At 37.9% G+C, this 16,501-nt stretch overlaps 1 protein-coding gene across 2 annotated transcripts in view; it reads left to right on the plus strand.

Annotated features, from left to right (window-relative positions):
* Nucleotides 1–1,637: 1,637 nt before the first annotated feature.
* The window catches only part of AGXT2 (alanine--glyoxylate aminotransferase 2), a 59,533-nt gene continuing 44,669 nt past the window's right edge, over nt 1,638–16,501 (plus strand). Inside the window, exons 1-3 of one of the 2 annotated variants that reach the window (XR_011966391.1) lie at nt 1,638–1,785; nt 10,251–10,336; nt 13,655–13,839. Coding sequence is in view for 1 of the 2 variants with exons in the window: in XM_072605840.1 (XP_072461941.1) it covers nt 1,728–1,785; nt 10,251–10,336; nt 13,655–13,839 (329 nt within the window). In the remaining variant the exon portion in view is untranslated. The remainder of the gene's footprint in view (nt 1,786–10,250; nt 10,337–13,654; nt 13,840–16,501) is intronic. The other variant, XM_072605840.1, reaches the window with a different exon arrangement.

Below are 16,501 nucleotides of genomic sequence, written 5' to 3' on the forward strand. Positions count from 1 at the left end.
CACCACTCTGGGGCTCAGAATCTCCCACTGATTTGTTGAGGTGGAGCTTGCTGCTGGCTTGGTGTATGCTTCCCATCCTGGACTGGGCTTCCCTTTCATCCATGTGAGATGGACCTTTCTTACCAATCCTCCAAGTTTCTTGGACTAAAAGATTGTTTCACCCTGTCTTTTTGCTGGTTTTGATATTCCAGGATTTGTTTGGGAACTCTATTTTATGGATGTTTGGAGGTGAGTATGGAAGAGTTAGAGCAATTTATTGCTTACTCCATCATCTTAGCTCCTGGAAGCTGATCAAATAACCTTTTTTACCTAGTCAAAGGAAAAAAATTAATTTGGGAGAAGACCTTCAGGGTTTCTGGCCAAAACAGAAGCAATTGCTATGTACACTCACTCTGAGTCATCAGAACCCAAGCAATGACCAAGTGGAGCTTGGGATAGTATTTATTGTTGGCCAATCAATAAGAGGCAAAGTGATTTGGGCTTAAGAATGGTCAGTAAAAAGAAATTTGGTCCATAAACCCTAAGACATCTTAGGAGATTTTCAGTGATCAAAATTTATATTCCTTTGGGCAGAGCACCTGCAGATAAGGGTGTAGTTCCCTATGCAGACAGAGAGAGAGAAGGGAGAGGAAAGAAGGAAGGAAGGAAGGAAGAATAAGAAGGAAGAGAAAGAAGAAATGCGAGAAGAGAGGGAAGGGAGGAGGAAAAGAAAGAAGAGAAAAAAGGAAGAAAGGGAGAGAGGGAAGAAAGAGAGGAAAAGAAGGAGGAAGAAAAAGAAGGAAGGAAGGAGGTAAGTAGAGAAGAAAGAAAAGGAGGAAGGAACAAAGGAAGAAAGGAAGGAACAAAGTAACAAAGGAACAAAGGAATGAAGGAAGGAAGGAAAGAAGAAGAATTTATTTCATACCTGCTACATGCCAGGCACTGTGCTAAGTGCTTTACAAATTTTATCTCAAAAGCCCACCTCTTTCCCTTTCACATTTCCATAAAATTTACCCTCAATATTCTTTCAGGTTATTCTCATCATAAATTTATAATTTTACATGTAATTAAGTATAATTTTACATATATATACATTTGTGTCTAATGGTAGCCATCTCCAGAGTGGGAAGGGAGAGGGGAAAAAAAAGAAAGTTACGTAGTAACTTTATTGTATATTTAAAAAAAAAAAGCAAGTTGTACATAATAGATTTTCAGTTTCAAGCTCAATCCTCTTTTTTCTATTCTACTTTGCTATGGAAATGCTGGTTTTATTTCTTAAGTTCAGAATTTAAATTTTTAAAAATAATTTATAGAGATGAGATAATAGCTATATGAACTGATAATTCATGGTCCTCTCAATCATGTCTTTTTTTTGCTAATGATTTCATCTGTGATTTTTTCCCAATTATTTGACATCTTCCCCACTGTGTTCTGCTGTCCTCCTTTTGCATTCCAGCAGCTGGGAGAGCCCAGACCCAGAGAAGAATTCTGACTACAAAGCAAGACTCCAAATGACCCTGGCTTTTCCTTTTTTCTCTAACAAAGAGCTCTTAATCCGGCCTTTCTGGGGGCTCCCATATTTGTACAGAGGAGAAGATGGCACTGTGCCAGGCTCCTCCTCCTTCTCTCATTCTCTCTCTCCCTTGTCCTTTTCAGTCCTAAATCTCAAAGTTCAGGTACTCAGAAAGTAACCAGATGCCTCCTGCTGTACTTCTCTCTGGAGAGGGTTGTCCAGAAGTCTGATAATCATGGCTCTCCTAAAGGCTTCCTTTCTCCAGATGTCCAAGAGGTTCCTCCTCCAATGTGGTGAGTAGAAAGGAGGGAGCACAGGGCTCATGGAAGATTTGGTGCAAAGTGGAAGGAGAGAGCAGTTCCTCAACCTTCTTCCTGGGGGACTATCACAGGAAAGGGGAATGCGTTTCCTCAGTCCTATAGGTCAGTAATATTGGAACACAGGACACTACATATAAATAGGAAGGAGTCTAAAGATGGTCAAACTGAGCCCTCTCATTTTAAATTGAGTAAACAGGTCCAAAGAGATGAGTTAACTTTCCTAAAGTCACATAACCAGGAATAGACCAAATCAGAACAAGAATCCAGGTCTTCCTAACCCTAGTAGAGAGCTACTTTTCCTACTGCTCTTTTCCATAATCCCTTGTGAATGAGTCATCCATTAATGATGTTTGTGTATCACTCAGCCTCTAATGAATATACTTGTTCTCATTTTTTCACTTCATATGGTGGTAGAAGTTAAAGCTGGAGAGACCTTAGAGATTATCTAGTCTAAGTCCCTCATTTTAGAAGGTCACAAGTAACAACACCATCATCCAAACCCAAGTCCTTTACCTCTAAATCCAGGGCTCTTCCAATGATTCTCTGATGGAGATACCCTTTTTTATTTATCCAAAGTCTTATCATCCCTGTAGATGGAGGAGAGCACTGGCAGTGCCCTTCTCTGAGTAAGGGGGCCAAGGGAGCTGTAAATTGCCCCCTCACTCTCTCCTGGAAGCTGTGGAAATGGGGCTCAAGTAGCAGCAGCTATGTTGGATAGCCACCTGCAAAGACCAGCAGCTCGCAATGAGCTCAAATTTCTCCCTCCTAGTGAGACTCAGAGATGATAAAGTCAGAATATTTGGTTAAAGGAATATGTGCTAAAGAATTCATTTGGTCATTAAAATATATTTCTGGGATTTTATCTCACCTTTTTCTTTCCATGCATATCTGTGTAGAGCTATATATGTACATAAAGATATGTACACATACATGAATCCACATATATGCACATGTACCCTACAGGAATACTAAACACATATACAGAATTACAGAATCTCAGAACAGGGAGGAAGCCCAGAGGTGAGTTCCTCCAACCCATCTCTAAAATATCCCCAGCAAGTTATCATCTGGACTCATACTGAAAACCTTCAACAACAAAAAATCTACTATTTACTGAAATAGTCCATTCCACTTTAAGAAAGCTCTTTAAATATAAAATATACATAATGTTTTATAAATATGATAGGAGTATGTACATATAGATATATACACACACTATACATATAGAGGTCCCTCTCTGGGGTTGAAGGAGATAGCACTGTGCCATTTAGGGGGGCACCATGAATAGAGGGCCTAAGGAAGACAAGTTCAAATCTGACTTCAGACACTTACTGATTGTATGAACTTAGACAAATCTCTCTTTGTCTCAATTTTTTCAACTGTAAAGTGAGATTAATAATAGAACCCCACCCAGAGTTGTTATGAGGATCAAACACATTAATATTTATAAAGTATTTTGCACATAGTAGTCACTATAAAAATGCTAGATATCATCCTCATCATTACATACAGGTATATAGAGGATGAGGGTAGCTAGGTGGCAAAGTGAATGAAGTACCAGGCCTGGAGGCAGAAAGACTCATCTTCCTGAGTTCAAATCTGGCTTCAGACACTTATTAGCTGTGTGACCCTGGGCAAGTCACTTAACCCTGTTTGCCTCAGTTTCTTTATCTGTAAAATGAGCTGGAGAAGGAAATGGAAAACCGCTCCAATTTCTCTGCCAAGAAAACCCCAACGGCACCACAAGGAGTAGGATACAACTGAGAAAGACTGAGCAACAAATCTAAAGAATGTCCCAAGAGACTTTGGGCAGTTTTAAGCTATTAAAATTTAAAATTGTATTACTTATCTATCTACACATGTACCTATACATACATATGTACAAAGTATACATAAGGTACATATAAAGTACTTTCAAGAGAATCACTAGAAGCTGAAAGGGATCAGGAAAGGGAGCTCACCTAGGAGGAAACTTCAAAGGCAATGGGGAAATCTAAAAGAGGGAGGTGGGGGGAAGGGAGAGCATTCCAGCTGTGAGGAACATCCAGTACAGCTCCAAGTGTCAAATAAAAGCATTTGTATTTTATCCCAGAGGTAACAGGAAGCAACTGGAGCAGGACTACTTAATCAGGGAATCAGAGGTTCATTGATAGATTCCAGAGAACCCTTGAATGGTGGCAAAACCTTTATTTTCACTAACTTCTAACTGAAATTTAGCATTTCCTTAAATCATGATTTTTTTTACAAATGCATTATTCTGAGAAGGGCCCCCAGAGCTTCACCAGACTACCAAAGAAATTAAGAAACCTTGCTCTAAAAAGCTTCTCAGCAACAGAATACCTGGGTCAGACCTGTGCTTTAGGAATGTAGCTATGGTAACTGTGAGGGGAAAGTTCTAGAGAAGAAAGAGGATTGAGGAAGTTTGTTGACTTCTGTGTATAAACTGTGTATTTGTGTATAAATATGTATACCTACATGTGTGTACATGTATTTCATTTACGTAAAATTAATCTACTGATTGTATGAACTTAGACTTGAGTGAATCTATATATTACAGGGCTATAGGAACTTTTTGAGAAATTAATTATTACCATTAAAGAGTTAAGGAATATTAATCATTCTCCATAGGTCATTCCAAACTAGTCAATGATTACTAGCCTTCATACCACACTAGATAAAAGGAGAATTTTCACCTGAGATTCCCTTTTCGTATCATGTGCCTTCCTCTCCACAAATAATAATAACTTAGCAAACATTATACAAGGAAATAGAAGTTTGGAAAGGCTATACATAAGTAAAATTAAGCCAAAATTATTTCACAATGAGATAAATAACTAAAAACTACAGGTATTTCCCTAAGAACTCTGTGCTACTCATTTGAAAAACTTCAAATGAGATTGAGAATCAGTTCCATCCAGGCTATCAGACAATGAGCCTCTCAAGGAATATTTTGCTCACAACCACAGTGTGCAAGGAGTTTTTCTGGTAGACTTAGTACTTCATGGCAATGCAAGGACTTAAAAAAATCCCCAATGGACTCTTGAGACAAAATGCCTTCCACATCCAGAGAAAGAACTGTGGAACTGGATAGCAGAAGAAAAAAACCCTTTTCTTTTGTATTACATTTTGTTTTGTTTTATGATTTCTCCCTTTCATTTTAATTCTTCTATGCACCATGACTAAGGTGAAAATGTATTTAATAGGAATGTATGTGTAGAACCTATATAAGATCATACACCATTTCAAGGAGGGAGTGAGGATGGAGGGGGGAAGGAGGAAAAGGGAGAGGGAAAAATCTAAAATATATGGAAGTGATTATAGAACACTGAAAACAAATAAAATAATTTAATAAATAAATAAATATTTTTTAAAAAGGAATATTTTGCTCTCTTCTGCTATGATTCACAGGCTGCCACTTAGATTGCCATCAAAAGGCCAATGGAGAAGGTGGCAAAAGACCTCTATCTCTAAACAGGGCTTTAACCAAAAGAAGAATCATGAACTCGATGCACCTACTTATAAACAATGAGAAATTAAGGTCAAATTCATAACTGGTAAATAATTAGTGTAATCAAAGATGATCTGAAGGAGAAAATGTTAATAATGCTAATTAACCTAAAGGTGTGTCAGGAATACTTTTTTTTTTTGAAAACTGTTAAACATTTACCAGCATGCCCCTGGAGGTCAGGGAATTTGAGGGAAAGTTAATATATATGTTGAAGTTCCTTAGAATAAGGACAGGAGTTCAGAGAGAGAGAAAGAGAGAGTGAGAGAGAGAGACAGAGTGAGAGAGAGAGAGACAGAGTGAGAGAGAGAGACAGAGTGAGAGAGAGAGACAGAGTGAGAGAGAGAGACAGAGCGAGAGAGAGAGAGACAGAGCGAGAGAGAGAGAGAGAGAGAGAGAGAGAGAGAGAGAGAGAGAGAGAGATAATGAGCTGCTCACTGAACTCATTGAAAATAAAGACAGAATATTCTGTCACATTAGTAGATAACAGTGACCAGACTCTGGATTGAGTAATAAATTTGGATAGAGTAAACTTCAAAGGAAACATTCCAAAGGAAAATGAAGAGGACTCAATGTTTAAGAGGAGTAAGAGAGTGGGCCATTATCAATTGGGAAATTATGCAGTACTCTCACCAACTTGAAGACTTTTCTTGGAATAAAAGCCTATCGTTTTAATATCAATATTCTTCCCATGATAATAATATGTCACTATGAATAATGGAATAAGACAGTCTCTGAAGAACCAGATGGAATGCTCTTAGAGAAAGAGGAAAAGAAGAGTTAGAGAAATCTAGAGTCAACTAAAAAAGAAATTGGTTATTCCTCAGATAAATTGCTGGTTTCTAATTCTCTTCTATCTCACTTCAATTGAAGTTGCTAGTTTGACTTGCCTTATTTTGAACTACACTATAAAAATTGGCCATTTTATGACATGTGACCCTCCATTCGATGGGCAGATGGAACAGACTAATTATTAGTGATGTTTTGACAGAGAAGCTTTTATGGGTCCATGAAAGCCTTTCCCAAGTATTTGAAAGTCTTATATAGGAGAGATTTGACTTCTTTTATTTGAATTCCAAAGGCAAAAATAGGAAGAATCCATGGAAGTTGTGGAGTGGGAGATCTTAATCCAACATAAAGAAAATTTTCCTAACAATTAAAGCCATTGAAACATGAAATGGGCTGCCTCAGAATGCTGTGACTTCTCCATTATTAGAGCTCTTTTAGGAGAAGTTAGAGGGCCATCTGTCAGAAAAGTCGTCGAGGAGATTCCTGTTTACGGATTAAAATGAATAACCTCTGACATCCTGTCCCACTCTGATAGTCTGTAATTCTTATTTTATCCAAGGATCACATAAATATACATCATTAAGATATCTGGCTAACTCCTCTGCTCACCAATGAGCTCCACAGCAATAGCACATCTATCCAAAGTTCATGCTTCCCCATATTTACTCACATCTTACACCACAATTCTAGCTATCAATAGAGGTGGGGATTGCCCGAGGCACTGTGTTACACATATTTTACAATCAGACATTGCTGAATATAAACAGGTTGCTTGTTAACATCCACCCCACCCTACCCCCAATGCTATTAAGTGTTGGAGACCAAGTCTGATTGCTCACATAAAATCACATAGATACCCTTCAGAAGCCTGAATGACCTGGTAATAAATACATTTTATTGAAGTGACCTCATTGGCCTACTGACCAATATCGTCATCTATACCATTTTCCACCAATCTTTGTTTCAATGGGACAGTCTTTGAACTCAAGTTGCATTTATTAAATCCTTGTATGTCTTAATAATTCATAGATTTGAGGAGTGTGAAATCTGAAAGATCCCATCATTGTAAAAGTGGCAGTGATCCCTTCAGTACCTAATAGACCTGGATTACTATAAATGAGTAAATAACATGGGAATCCACACAATCTGCTCACCCTAGAGCTGATAGAAACCTTTCCTCAGGTATATACCACCAAGCCATTGTGCCACATCCTAGGGAAGCAGTCTAGGAGAGGGCAGAAACCTAAAGCTATGCCATTGCATCTCCATCCTCTTTCTGAAGAAGGAAAATCTTGGCTGTATTTTTTGCTTAGAATCCTTAGTTTTCCACCAGGCTAAAGCTACCTTTTGTGGAATAGCCTGTTTTCTGGGCTATTAGTATAACTCTTCCTCATCCCAGAAAAGGACTTGGATAATGATCAGACTAGATGATTAGATGGCCTCTGAGGATCCTTCCAAACTATGAATATTGTGAACAGATAATTCAAATGATCATCCAGGTAATTGTGACTCAAAAATGCATTTTTAGGAACACAGTTAATGGAGGCCAGGATATTAAATAGCTCAATTTCATAAGCATATATAAGTGGGCTTCTATGTATTTCCAGAACTTTGCTGGATGCTGAGAATACAAATATGAAAATGAAATAGTTTCTTCTCCCTAGGAGCTTACAATCCAAGAAACAACATGTAGAGTTGATAAGTAAACTCAAAATCTACAAAAAATAAACACAAAGTGATTGGTAGGGTATAGTTTTGGTGTTTGTTGGGGCTTTGTTCTTTTTTTCATTTTTAATTGGGAGAGGACAGAGGGCCAGGGATAGGAAGGCCATGTCAGATTCAGGTGCAGGTTTAAATTATCTGAAAATTCTTTGTAATTCTTTATTTATTTTACTATTTCTAGTATATATCTTGCCTTAGTCTTGATATTCACTTTGACTCTAATATTAAAGACTTTCCTTTTAAAAGTTTTATTTTTTCACATCTTAATGTTTCTCTAACTTGGGATTCAATTGAATTTGTAACTCCAAACAGCCATTGTTTAGAAAGAAAAGTGAATGATACTCAAGAAGTCAGGAGATTTGGGATGCTTAGAAGCACTATAGGATTTTATCATCTCATGTGAGAAACTAATACAAACATGAAGAGCATCTCTTGAAAGGTAAAATTCTCAGAAAACTTTAGATACCTCTTTCTCCCCCTTCTGATTCAAATTTAACCAAAAGCTACTTGTTTTTAATGTACTAAAAACAAATTAATGATATTAGTGATTTTCTGAAACAGAAAAATGGGATGTCTTGAAAGGAAAATCTGTCCAAAAGAGACACTTTGAAATTTAATTAAAAAATCATTGTCTATTGTATTTTCTTAGGAAAATGACTCAGTAATCATCCTGTCTATCACCTTTGCATCCACAATAAGAAAAAAGCCATTGTTTCATCTTTTCATTCAGCTGAATAAGAGGGATCAATTTTTTTTCATCTCTCCTAATGAGTAGAATAAAGAAGCTGGACTAGGTACCTTTTAGCATTGATTTTTTATTTTTCTCCACTCTTAAAAAAGAAATAGAAACAAGTAGGAAAATAGAGGGAGAGAGGAAGGGAAGAAGTGAGGTAATAACAATGAAATGTAATGGGAAAAATCTTAATTTGGAAGCCAAAAGACGTGCTCCAGTTTAAGCTTTATCACTAACAAGTTAAATGACTTAGACAGTTTCTTTGAGGATTCAGTTTCTTCATTTGTAAAAATAAAGGGATATGAGTAGATAATCCTTAAACCACCCCCCAAGATCAAAATTATAATCATAAAAACTTATCAAAAGGCCAAACTATATCAGAGATTCTTGAGCTTTTTGTGTTATAAACTCCTTTGGCAATCTGGAGAAGCCTATGAATCTTTTTGAAATAATATTTTTAAAAGCACAAAATAAAATATACAGGATCATAAAGGAAACCAATAATACTGAATTAAATTTATCAAAAAAATTTTCAACAGGTTCATGGACCCCAGATTAATAAACCCTGCATTTGATGGTACTAGATGGTACATTAGATGATATCTCATTCTAACGTTCAATGATTCCTTTCTCTTACTGACATGCAATAGGTATCGTGACATATCTATTAATATTCTTAATTTTTTGTGCAGTAGAAAGGGGCACCTTTTAATTCTATCCAAATGCTTTTTTTTAATATTCCATTCCCTCTGCATATGGTCTAGAGCCCAAAATATTCAGTTCATAAAATCTTAGATTTAGAAGGATCCTCAGACATTCTCAAGTCCTTTCTGATAATGCACAACTGTCAGAAATTTCATAACCAGATGTAAAAATAAGGAGCTATGTATAAAACAGGAGACATGGGAAGGCTTTTCAGGTTATTGATTTCCAGTGCACTGCACCTTTAAAAGATGTACTTTTTTTAACTCCCAGGAAAGGAAGCTATATTATCCAAATGCTGACCCTCTCCCATTTCTTCTGGTGTAGCCTCTTACCAACAAAATGGAGGCAGCATCACAGCACCCTGGACAGTACCTCCCTTGCACTCAAGTGGCCACTAAGCTGTTTGAACTCAGTTCTCCACTCTGCTAGCTCTACCCACCAGCAGCCTAAGCCTTCCCCTCCTCAGTGACTCCTACCACTGACTAGCCTTTCAAAAAACAAAAACAAAACAAAATTTTAAAACCCACCAGTGTTCTGCTCACTCCTTCTGAACCGAGAGTGCCTTTGCTATGAAAGGAACTTTGTTCCTGGATGATTTTTTTAGACCTAGATATGACTGTATTTCAAAGCTTAATTCATTTTAAACTAGTTATTTACTTTGAAGCTTTGGAGAATGCATTGGTTTCTTTGGTGTCGGTTCTTTCCTTAATAACACAGATCTCAAGTCCTCCTGCTGGACGCAGAGTATCGTTGTGTAAATACTGGCTTTTGGACTCAGAAAACCTGGATCTGAAATCTGCTTCATCTACCTACTATTTGTAGAAACCTAGAAAAAGCACTTAGTCACTCTATAATGTACTTTCCTCATCTATAAGAGAACTCTAACAGATTTTCATAACTGGATGCTTTCTGGTCTTAGAAAAGGACGGTGATAGCTAGAGAACAATCCTAATATGTTGTGGGTTGTTTGTTTGTTTTTGGTAGGTGCCTGCTGGAAGCCTGGATCTAAGCTCAGTGTTCATACATCACCTAAAATGCCTCCATGTGACTTCACACCTGAAAAATGTGAGGTAGGACTCAGTGTTTTAGAGGTAACCAAAGGGTTCTTCCCTACAAACTTCACATAGCAGACAATGTTTGTGTAGTACAGAAAGAATTTGTGTAGTTAAGAGACCTGACTCTCTAGGGTCTCAGGATACTACACTCTACCTCCAACTAGCTGCACGACCTTGGCAAATCTCTTTGGCTATACTACTCATGGCTTTCTCCTTCTCCACAATACCCTTGTATGGGTTCTTTTCACTCCCATCATTTTGTGTGTTGTCCTCCTTCATTAGATTGTAAGCTCCTTAAGGACAGGGACTGTCTTTTTTTTCAAATTTGTTTCCCCAATGCACAATGGCTGGCACATAGCATGCATTTAATAAATGCTTAATGACTATTATTAACCTCTTTGGGCTTCTGTTTCTTCTTCAGTGCAGAAGATTAGATTATCTCCAAGTTCTAATATTCTCTGTTTCTAATTCAACCTACAAGTATCCTTGAATACTACTAAAGGGATTCCATCTCACGGGGATATCCCTACCCCTTTGATTTTAATTCTTGGTTACATTTGAAGTGATAGGCAACATAGTGTAGTAGATAGAGAACTGAGCTTATAGTCAGGAAGACCAGGATTCAAGTCTCACCTCTAACACATATTGCTGAGTTACCCTAGAGAAGTCACTTGGGCACTCTCAGTACCCAAGGCAACTCTCTTAGACTATAAGCTGCAGAAAAAGTGCTGATGATATGTATTGCTAGCAGAAGTTCCTCACTGGGAGCTCCCTATACCAATTAAATCACAGATCCAGTAAAAATAACTAATAGAATCACTCCTTTGTCTAACATATTTTCTAACATAAATTTTCTTCGTTTGATTATTCTTTCCACCAACTCAAATGGCAATAATATACAACTTATTGCCATAGCTTAATTAATGAAGTTACCTGAGACTCAGAGAGATTAAGTGACTTTCCCAGGATCTCACAGCCAGTACATTTCAGTCAAAATTTGAACTCAGATCCTTCTGACTCCAAGACCAGCCTATTCATTACACTACACTCCTTCTAATATGTTACAGTATTATATATTTTATTTCCAAAGTTCATTTTTTTTGGCAATATAGTTTTGAGGATGTTTTATTCAATAGAAGGACATCAAGCAGAATAGAAAAAAAAATCATCCCCAATAGCCAGATATTTCCTAATATGCAACATATTGTGTGCTACTTGTTTCTAGGACAATTCAGGTCCCTTTTCTGACCCAAAGATGCAGTTTATGATCTATGCCAGGTCAGGCACCTAGTTCCTTAAAACTGCTATCAGTCCTGAGAGAAGGAAGGAAATATGAAAAACTAACTTGAATTATTTACATACATTAACCATATAAGACTTGTAATCTAATGCTTATTGAGAGAATCAGGTAATGGGGAAGATTTAGTCCAACCACCATTTAAGCAGAAAAGAGAAAAACTAAATTGAAGCAACAAAACAGAGAATCTTCCACCCTGAATCCATTTGTTCTCCAAAGATTTCAAAAAAACACTGAAGAAAAAAATAAAAGCATAATTTTAATCTAAGTTGCTTGTTCCCCCTCCCCAGTTGATAAGGTTTTAGTCCGTCAGTTGTAGGATGATACTGTGTTATCCCTATGGAAGCCCATGCCTGAGTGATCTCTTTCAGGAACTCTCGATCTCTCAGGACCTCTTTCTTTCATAGAAAGACCATTTTGTCTGACTCTTAACACACTCTTTGTCGGTGCTCTTAAAAAGAAACAAATAAATAGCAACCAAGAACCCGAGGTCCATGATTTCCTCTCTATGTAGATAACAAGCCATGTGCTTCTCCTGCCAACTGTCATTTTTGGAAGGTGGAGTGGGGAGGGTGCTTCACTCTCCATCCCTTGTTTGCACTCTGATCTGGAAATAGATAAGAACACATGCAAAAGACTGAACTGGTATTTCAATCAATCGTTCACCTCTATGTGTCATGAGGAAAATATAACTCTTCTGGCAAAAGCACCAAAACCAATTCTCAGGCACCAATAATCATGAAAATCTGCCCTGGCTCTGATTACTAATTAGGAACATGACCCAAGGTATGACTGTGTTCAGGTGTTGGTTATCTTTTTCAAAAAGATGGACCTTAAAGAAAGGGGGAGCATCTAATATAGAATAAAATTTCTCCGGATGGCCTCCTCTTTGCCACCTCTTGGCCTTCTCTGCCTCCTCTCTCTGCTTCCTTTCATTCTGATACCTATTAACTGTGTGACTCTGAAAAAGTCACTTATCCCTTTATGTTCAAGGCAATTCCCTAAGATTGGGAGTTGCCTCTCCCTGCAAGGATAGAGGAAGTTCCTCAGTAGGAGCTTGTGTTGTGCATGTTGTGGTTTGTCCTCGGTTCTTGAAGAAGACCATGACATCGGGGAGATGATGACATGACTTGCACTTGACTTTGTTTTGAGTGAGGGAGGGCTGTGCAAGGTCACCAACCTCACTTTCTCCTCCAGAGCCATCTGGATCCAGTGACCAGATATCAATCAGGATGACTAGAGATGGACCAGGATGCAGTGGGAGAATTTGACACTTGAACTAAAGCCTTTTCAGGTTCTCACTTTGAGTGAGGCAATGCCCTTTCAGTGAATAGGCTTCTTCAAGAAGTGAGTCAGGGGATTTAATTTTTTTTTTTAATTAATAAATAAATTAATAATAAAAATTTAATTTAAAAAAATCATACTGGAAGGGGAAGACCTTCAGGGTTGCAGGTGGGCAATTCAGCTCAACTCCTCCTCTACTCTGCTTTCCTCCCCTCTACTCCTTTCTCTCCTCTCCTCAGTAGGAGCTTAATGAACCAATAAAATCATAGGCCCAGTCATACAAGTCACTCTTAGGCCTTGGGGATACAAAGAGAAAAAGCCCTCAAAGACCTTACACTACACCTTTCATTTCTGAAGTGCCCCATCTCCTTTCTTTCCCTACTAAATCCCTATTCATTTTTTTTAAAACTCTACAAAGAAGCCTTCATTTTCTAATTCCTCCCTTTGATCCTAGCACTTTGTTCTGTACTTTTCTCATGCATATATCACACATTTATATATGTAACTATGTGCACATATATACATTTGTGTATATATTATGTGCATATATAAATATACCTACACACACACACATAAAACCTATATTTGTGTCCTGTTCCCTCCTAGATTGTAAACTTGATAAGGGCAGGCATCTGGTCTGACTTTTTATCTCCTTTAGTACTTAGCACCATGCTCTGCATTCAACAAATGCACAATACTTTTTAATTGAATTAAATTTATTGAATTGAACACAAGAATTCTTTTTTCTACAGTACCAGCCTTATGACAATATCCTGAAGATTAGGAAACAGAATTTTTCACCCCTGATGTCCACTTATTTCCAGAAGCCCTTACTGCTCCATCAAGGATATATGCAATGGTTATTTGACCATGAAGGTCGAAGATATTTAGATCTCTTTTCAGGAATTCTCACCATTAGTGTTGGCCATTGCCATCCGTAAGTATTGCCTGAAATTTCTAGATATCTTCAAAATACAGGGAATTTTAAAATGTGATCATCGAGATGAGGTTCAGGGGTGCTGGGGACCCCAAAATACTGACATGCTGGGTCCTGCTTGAATGAATTCGACTCAGGCCTTCTTAAAGCCAAAGAAAACAAAGTTTATTAAAGATTCGCCTTACTGGGTTGACTCTTAAGGAGCATAAGCATTTGTAACGCTTGTATTCGCAAGATAGAATCCCAGCTAGACAGTCTGAGCTGGATTGAATCTGAGTGCCATCATGGAAGCAACATGGACCTTAAATACAGAAAAGACTGTAGGAGGGATCTGGGGGGTGATCTGGTAGTCTAGGATGATAGGAGGAGGGGTTTAGGGAGGATCTTGAGGAAAAGTCCAAAGAGGGGATGACTGGTCAAGTGTTGGAAACAGTTGGAGGCAATCAGGAGATGTCAGACAATGGAGGGCCTGGGCCAGAAGCAGGTGTCTCCAGGTAGTCTGGGGTCCCAGGGATGGTCTCCATAGATCAAACCCAAGAAGGATGGGAGTGTCTGGTAATAGGATCAAAGAGAGGAATATGAAAAGAATACTAAATAGAAGATAGGGAGTATCTGGCCTGGGAGAAATGGAACGGAAATCCAAGGAGCCCCACCCAGGCCAGACTTTCCAGGGGCCCTTCAGACTAATGGGACAAAAGCCGTCCCGATCCAAAGGGAAAAGATCTTGGCTTGGGCTTGTACCCCATCAACTGCATCATGCCACATATGAGAACTTGGAGTTATAAGATCATGAGTACATTGGATTTAGAATGATACTGGAGATTATTATGAGTGATGATCACAAATACTTAATTAAAATTCAGTTTCAATCTGTTGTTTATCATCTCTTCCTTCCACAGTTTCCCCTTGATGGCTTTCAGAAAAAAAATGCACTAGAAGATCCTAAGGTTTAGAAAGCACTTTTACCCCTACCCAGAGTCATAATTAAGATAAAGTGACCCCAGGCTACCAACCCAGTGAAGTGCATTTCCTCCCCATACTGATCCTCCAGCCTCCTCCTATTGCTCTAGGTCCTCCATACACCTTACACCAAAGCCACTTTCCTCCAGTTTGGAGTTGTCACTTCCCCCTGCTCCCTACTTTCTTCAAGAGTTAAGGAGTCATGGGGTTGGTTGTGCTATGGGGGTTAGAACCAGACTGTCTAATAATAATGTCTATTTAGTTATTTTTCAGTCATGCCTGACTCTTTGTGGCCCCATTTAGGGTTTTCTTGGCAAACATGAGTTTTCCTGACTCCAGGCCTGACATTCTATCCACTGTGCCACCTAGCTGCCCCCTAATAATAATAAGACCTAGTCCTTACTAAGTACCTTCTATATGCCAGACACTAGGCTAAGTTGGCTTTACAGTGATTATTTCATTTAGTCCTCACCCTGGGAGATAGGTACTATGATTATCCCCATTTTACAACTGAGGAAACTGAGACAAACAAAGGTTAAGTGATTTGCCCAAGGTCACCTAGTTAGCAAGTACCTGAAGTTGGATTTCAACTCAGGTCTTCCTGACCCTAGGCAGAGCACTCTGCCCTTTAACACATTGGCTATATCTGAGGATGCCTTTCATGGCTATGATTAGAAAGAAAATTCTTGCTTAAACAAGGGATAAAGGTGATCAGAAAAGATAAAATAGAAATTGATGACACAAAATTGAAAAACTTTTGCACAAGCAAAAAGTGAATGCAAGTACAAAATAAGCAATAAATTGAGGGAAAATTTGCATAGCAAATTTCTTTAAGAAATCTTTTTCCTTCGTGTTGGTTCTTTGTCAAATATATGCCTTTCCCTCCAAAAGACAAGAAGTTGATAATTAGACATAAGATTATGCTTTTATTATATTTAACATGCCATCCTTCATATGTAACAAAGATTAGTCTTGCAGAAATCCTGCTTTCTTTAAGTTATTAATTTAGAATGGGATCAGGGGACATCTCCAGTAATCCTGGTCTATATCTTGCCACTGATGACTTTGGAGGATAATGGGAGGCTGGTATCGTTGCACAGCCCTGCCTCACTTAAATCCAATTCATTTGCAAGTTATGGGATTACCTTCCTGATGCCATGGTCCTCCTCAAGAACAGAGGACAAAGAACAACAATTTAGAATAGGGTTTCTTTACCAAGGATCTATGAACTTCTTGGGTTTTTCTACCTCACTGAAAACAAAGTCAAGTGCAAGTCATGTCATCATTTGTCTGATGTCATGGTCTTCTTTGAAAATGAAGGATGAAAACACAAATATTTTTATAATTGTACTTCAATATAATTGGTTCCCTATGTGTTTTATTTTACGCATTTATAAGTAAATAAATTGTATTATTATATGTAATGTAGTATATTAAATAAATTATATTTTATTATACAAGTAATAAATTATGTCATTATATATAATATATTATATTAAATAAGTTATATTATTCTGAAAAGCGGTCCATAGGTTTCACCAGACTGCCAAAGGGGTCCAGAATAGAAAAAAGTTAAAGACTCTCTAGAAAATGGTGCCCTATTGTGCACCAGATTTGCCCCAAGCTCCTCTACCCAGCTTTCACATATCTCCTTAATCTGCTTCACCCTCTTAACTACCACTAATATGTGTTTCTACTTGTT

This window comes from Notamacropus eugenii, chromosome 4, assembly GCF_028372415.1.
Source record: "Notamacropus eugenii isolate mMacEug1 chromosome 4, mMacEug1.pri_v2, whole genome shotgun sequence".
NCBI classification, from domain to species: Eukaryota; Metazoa; Chordata; class Mammalia; order Diprotodontia; family Macropodidae; genus Notamacropus; species Notamacropus eugenii.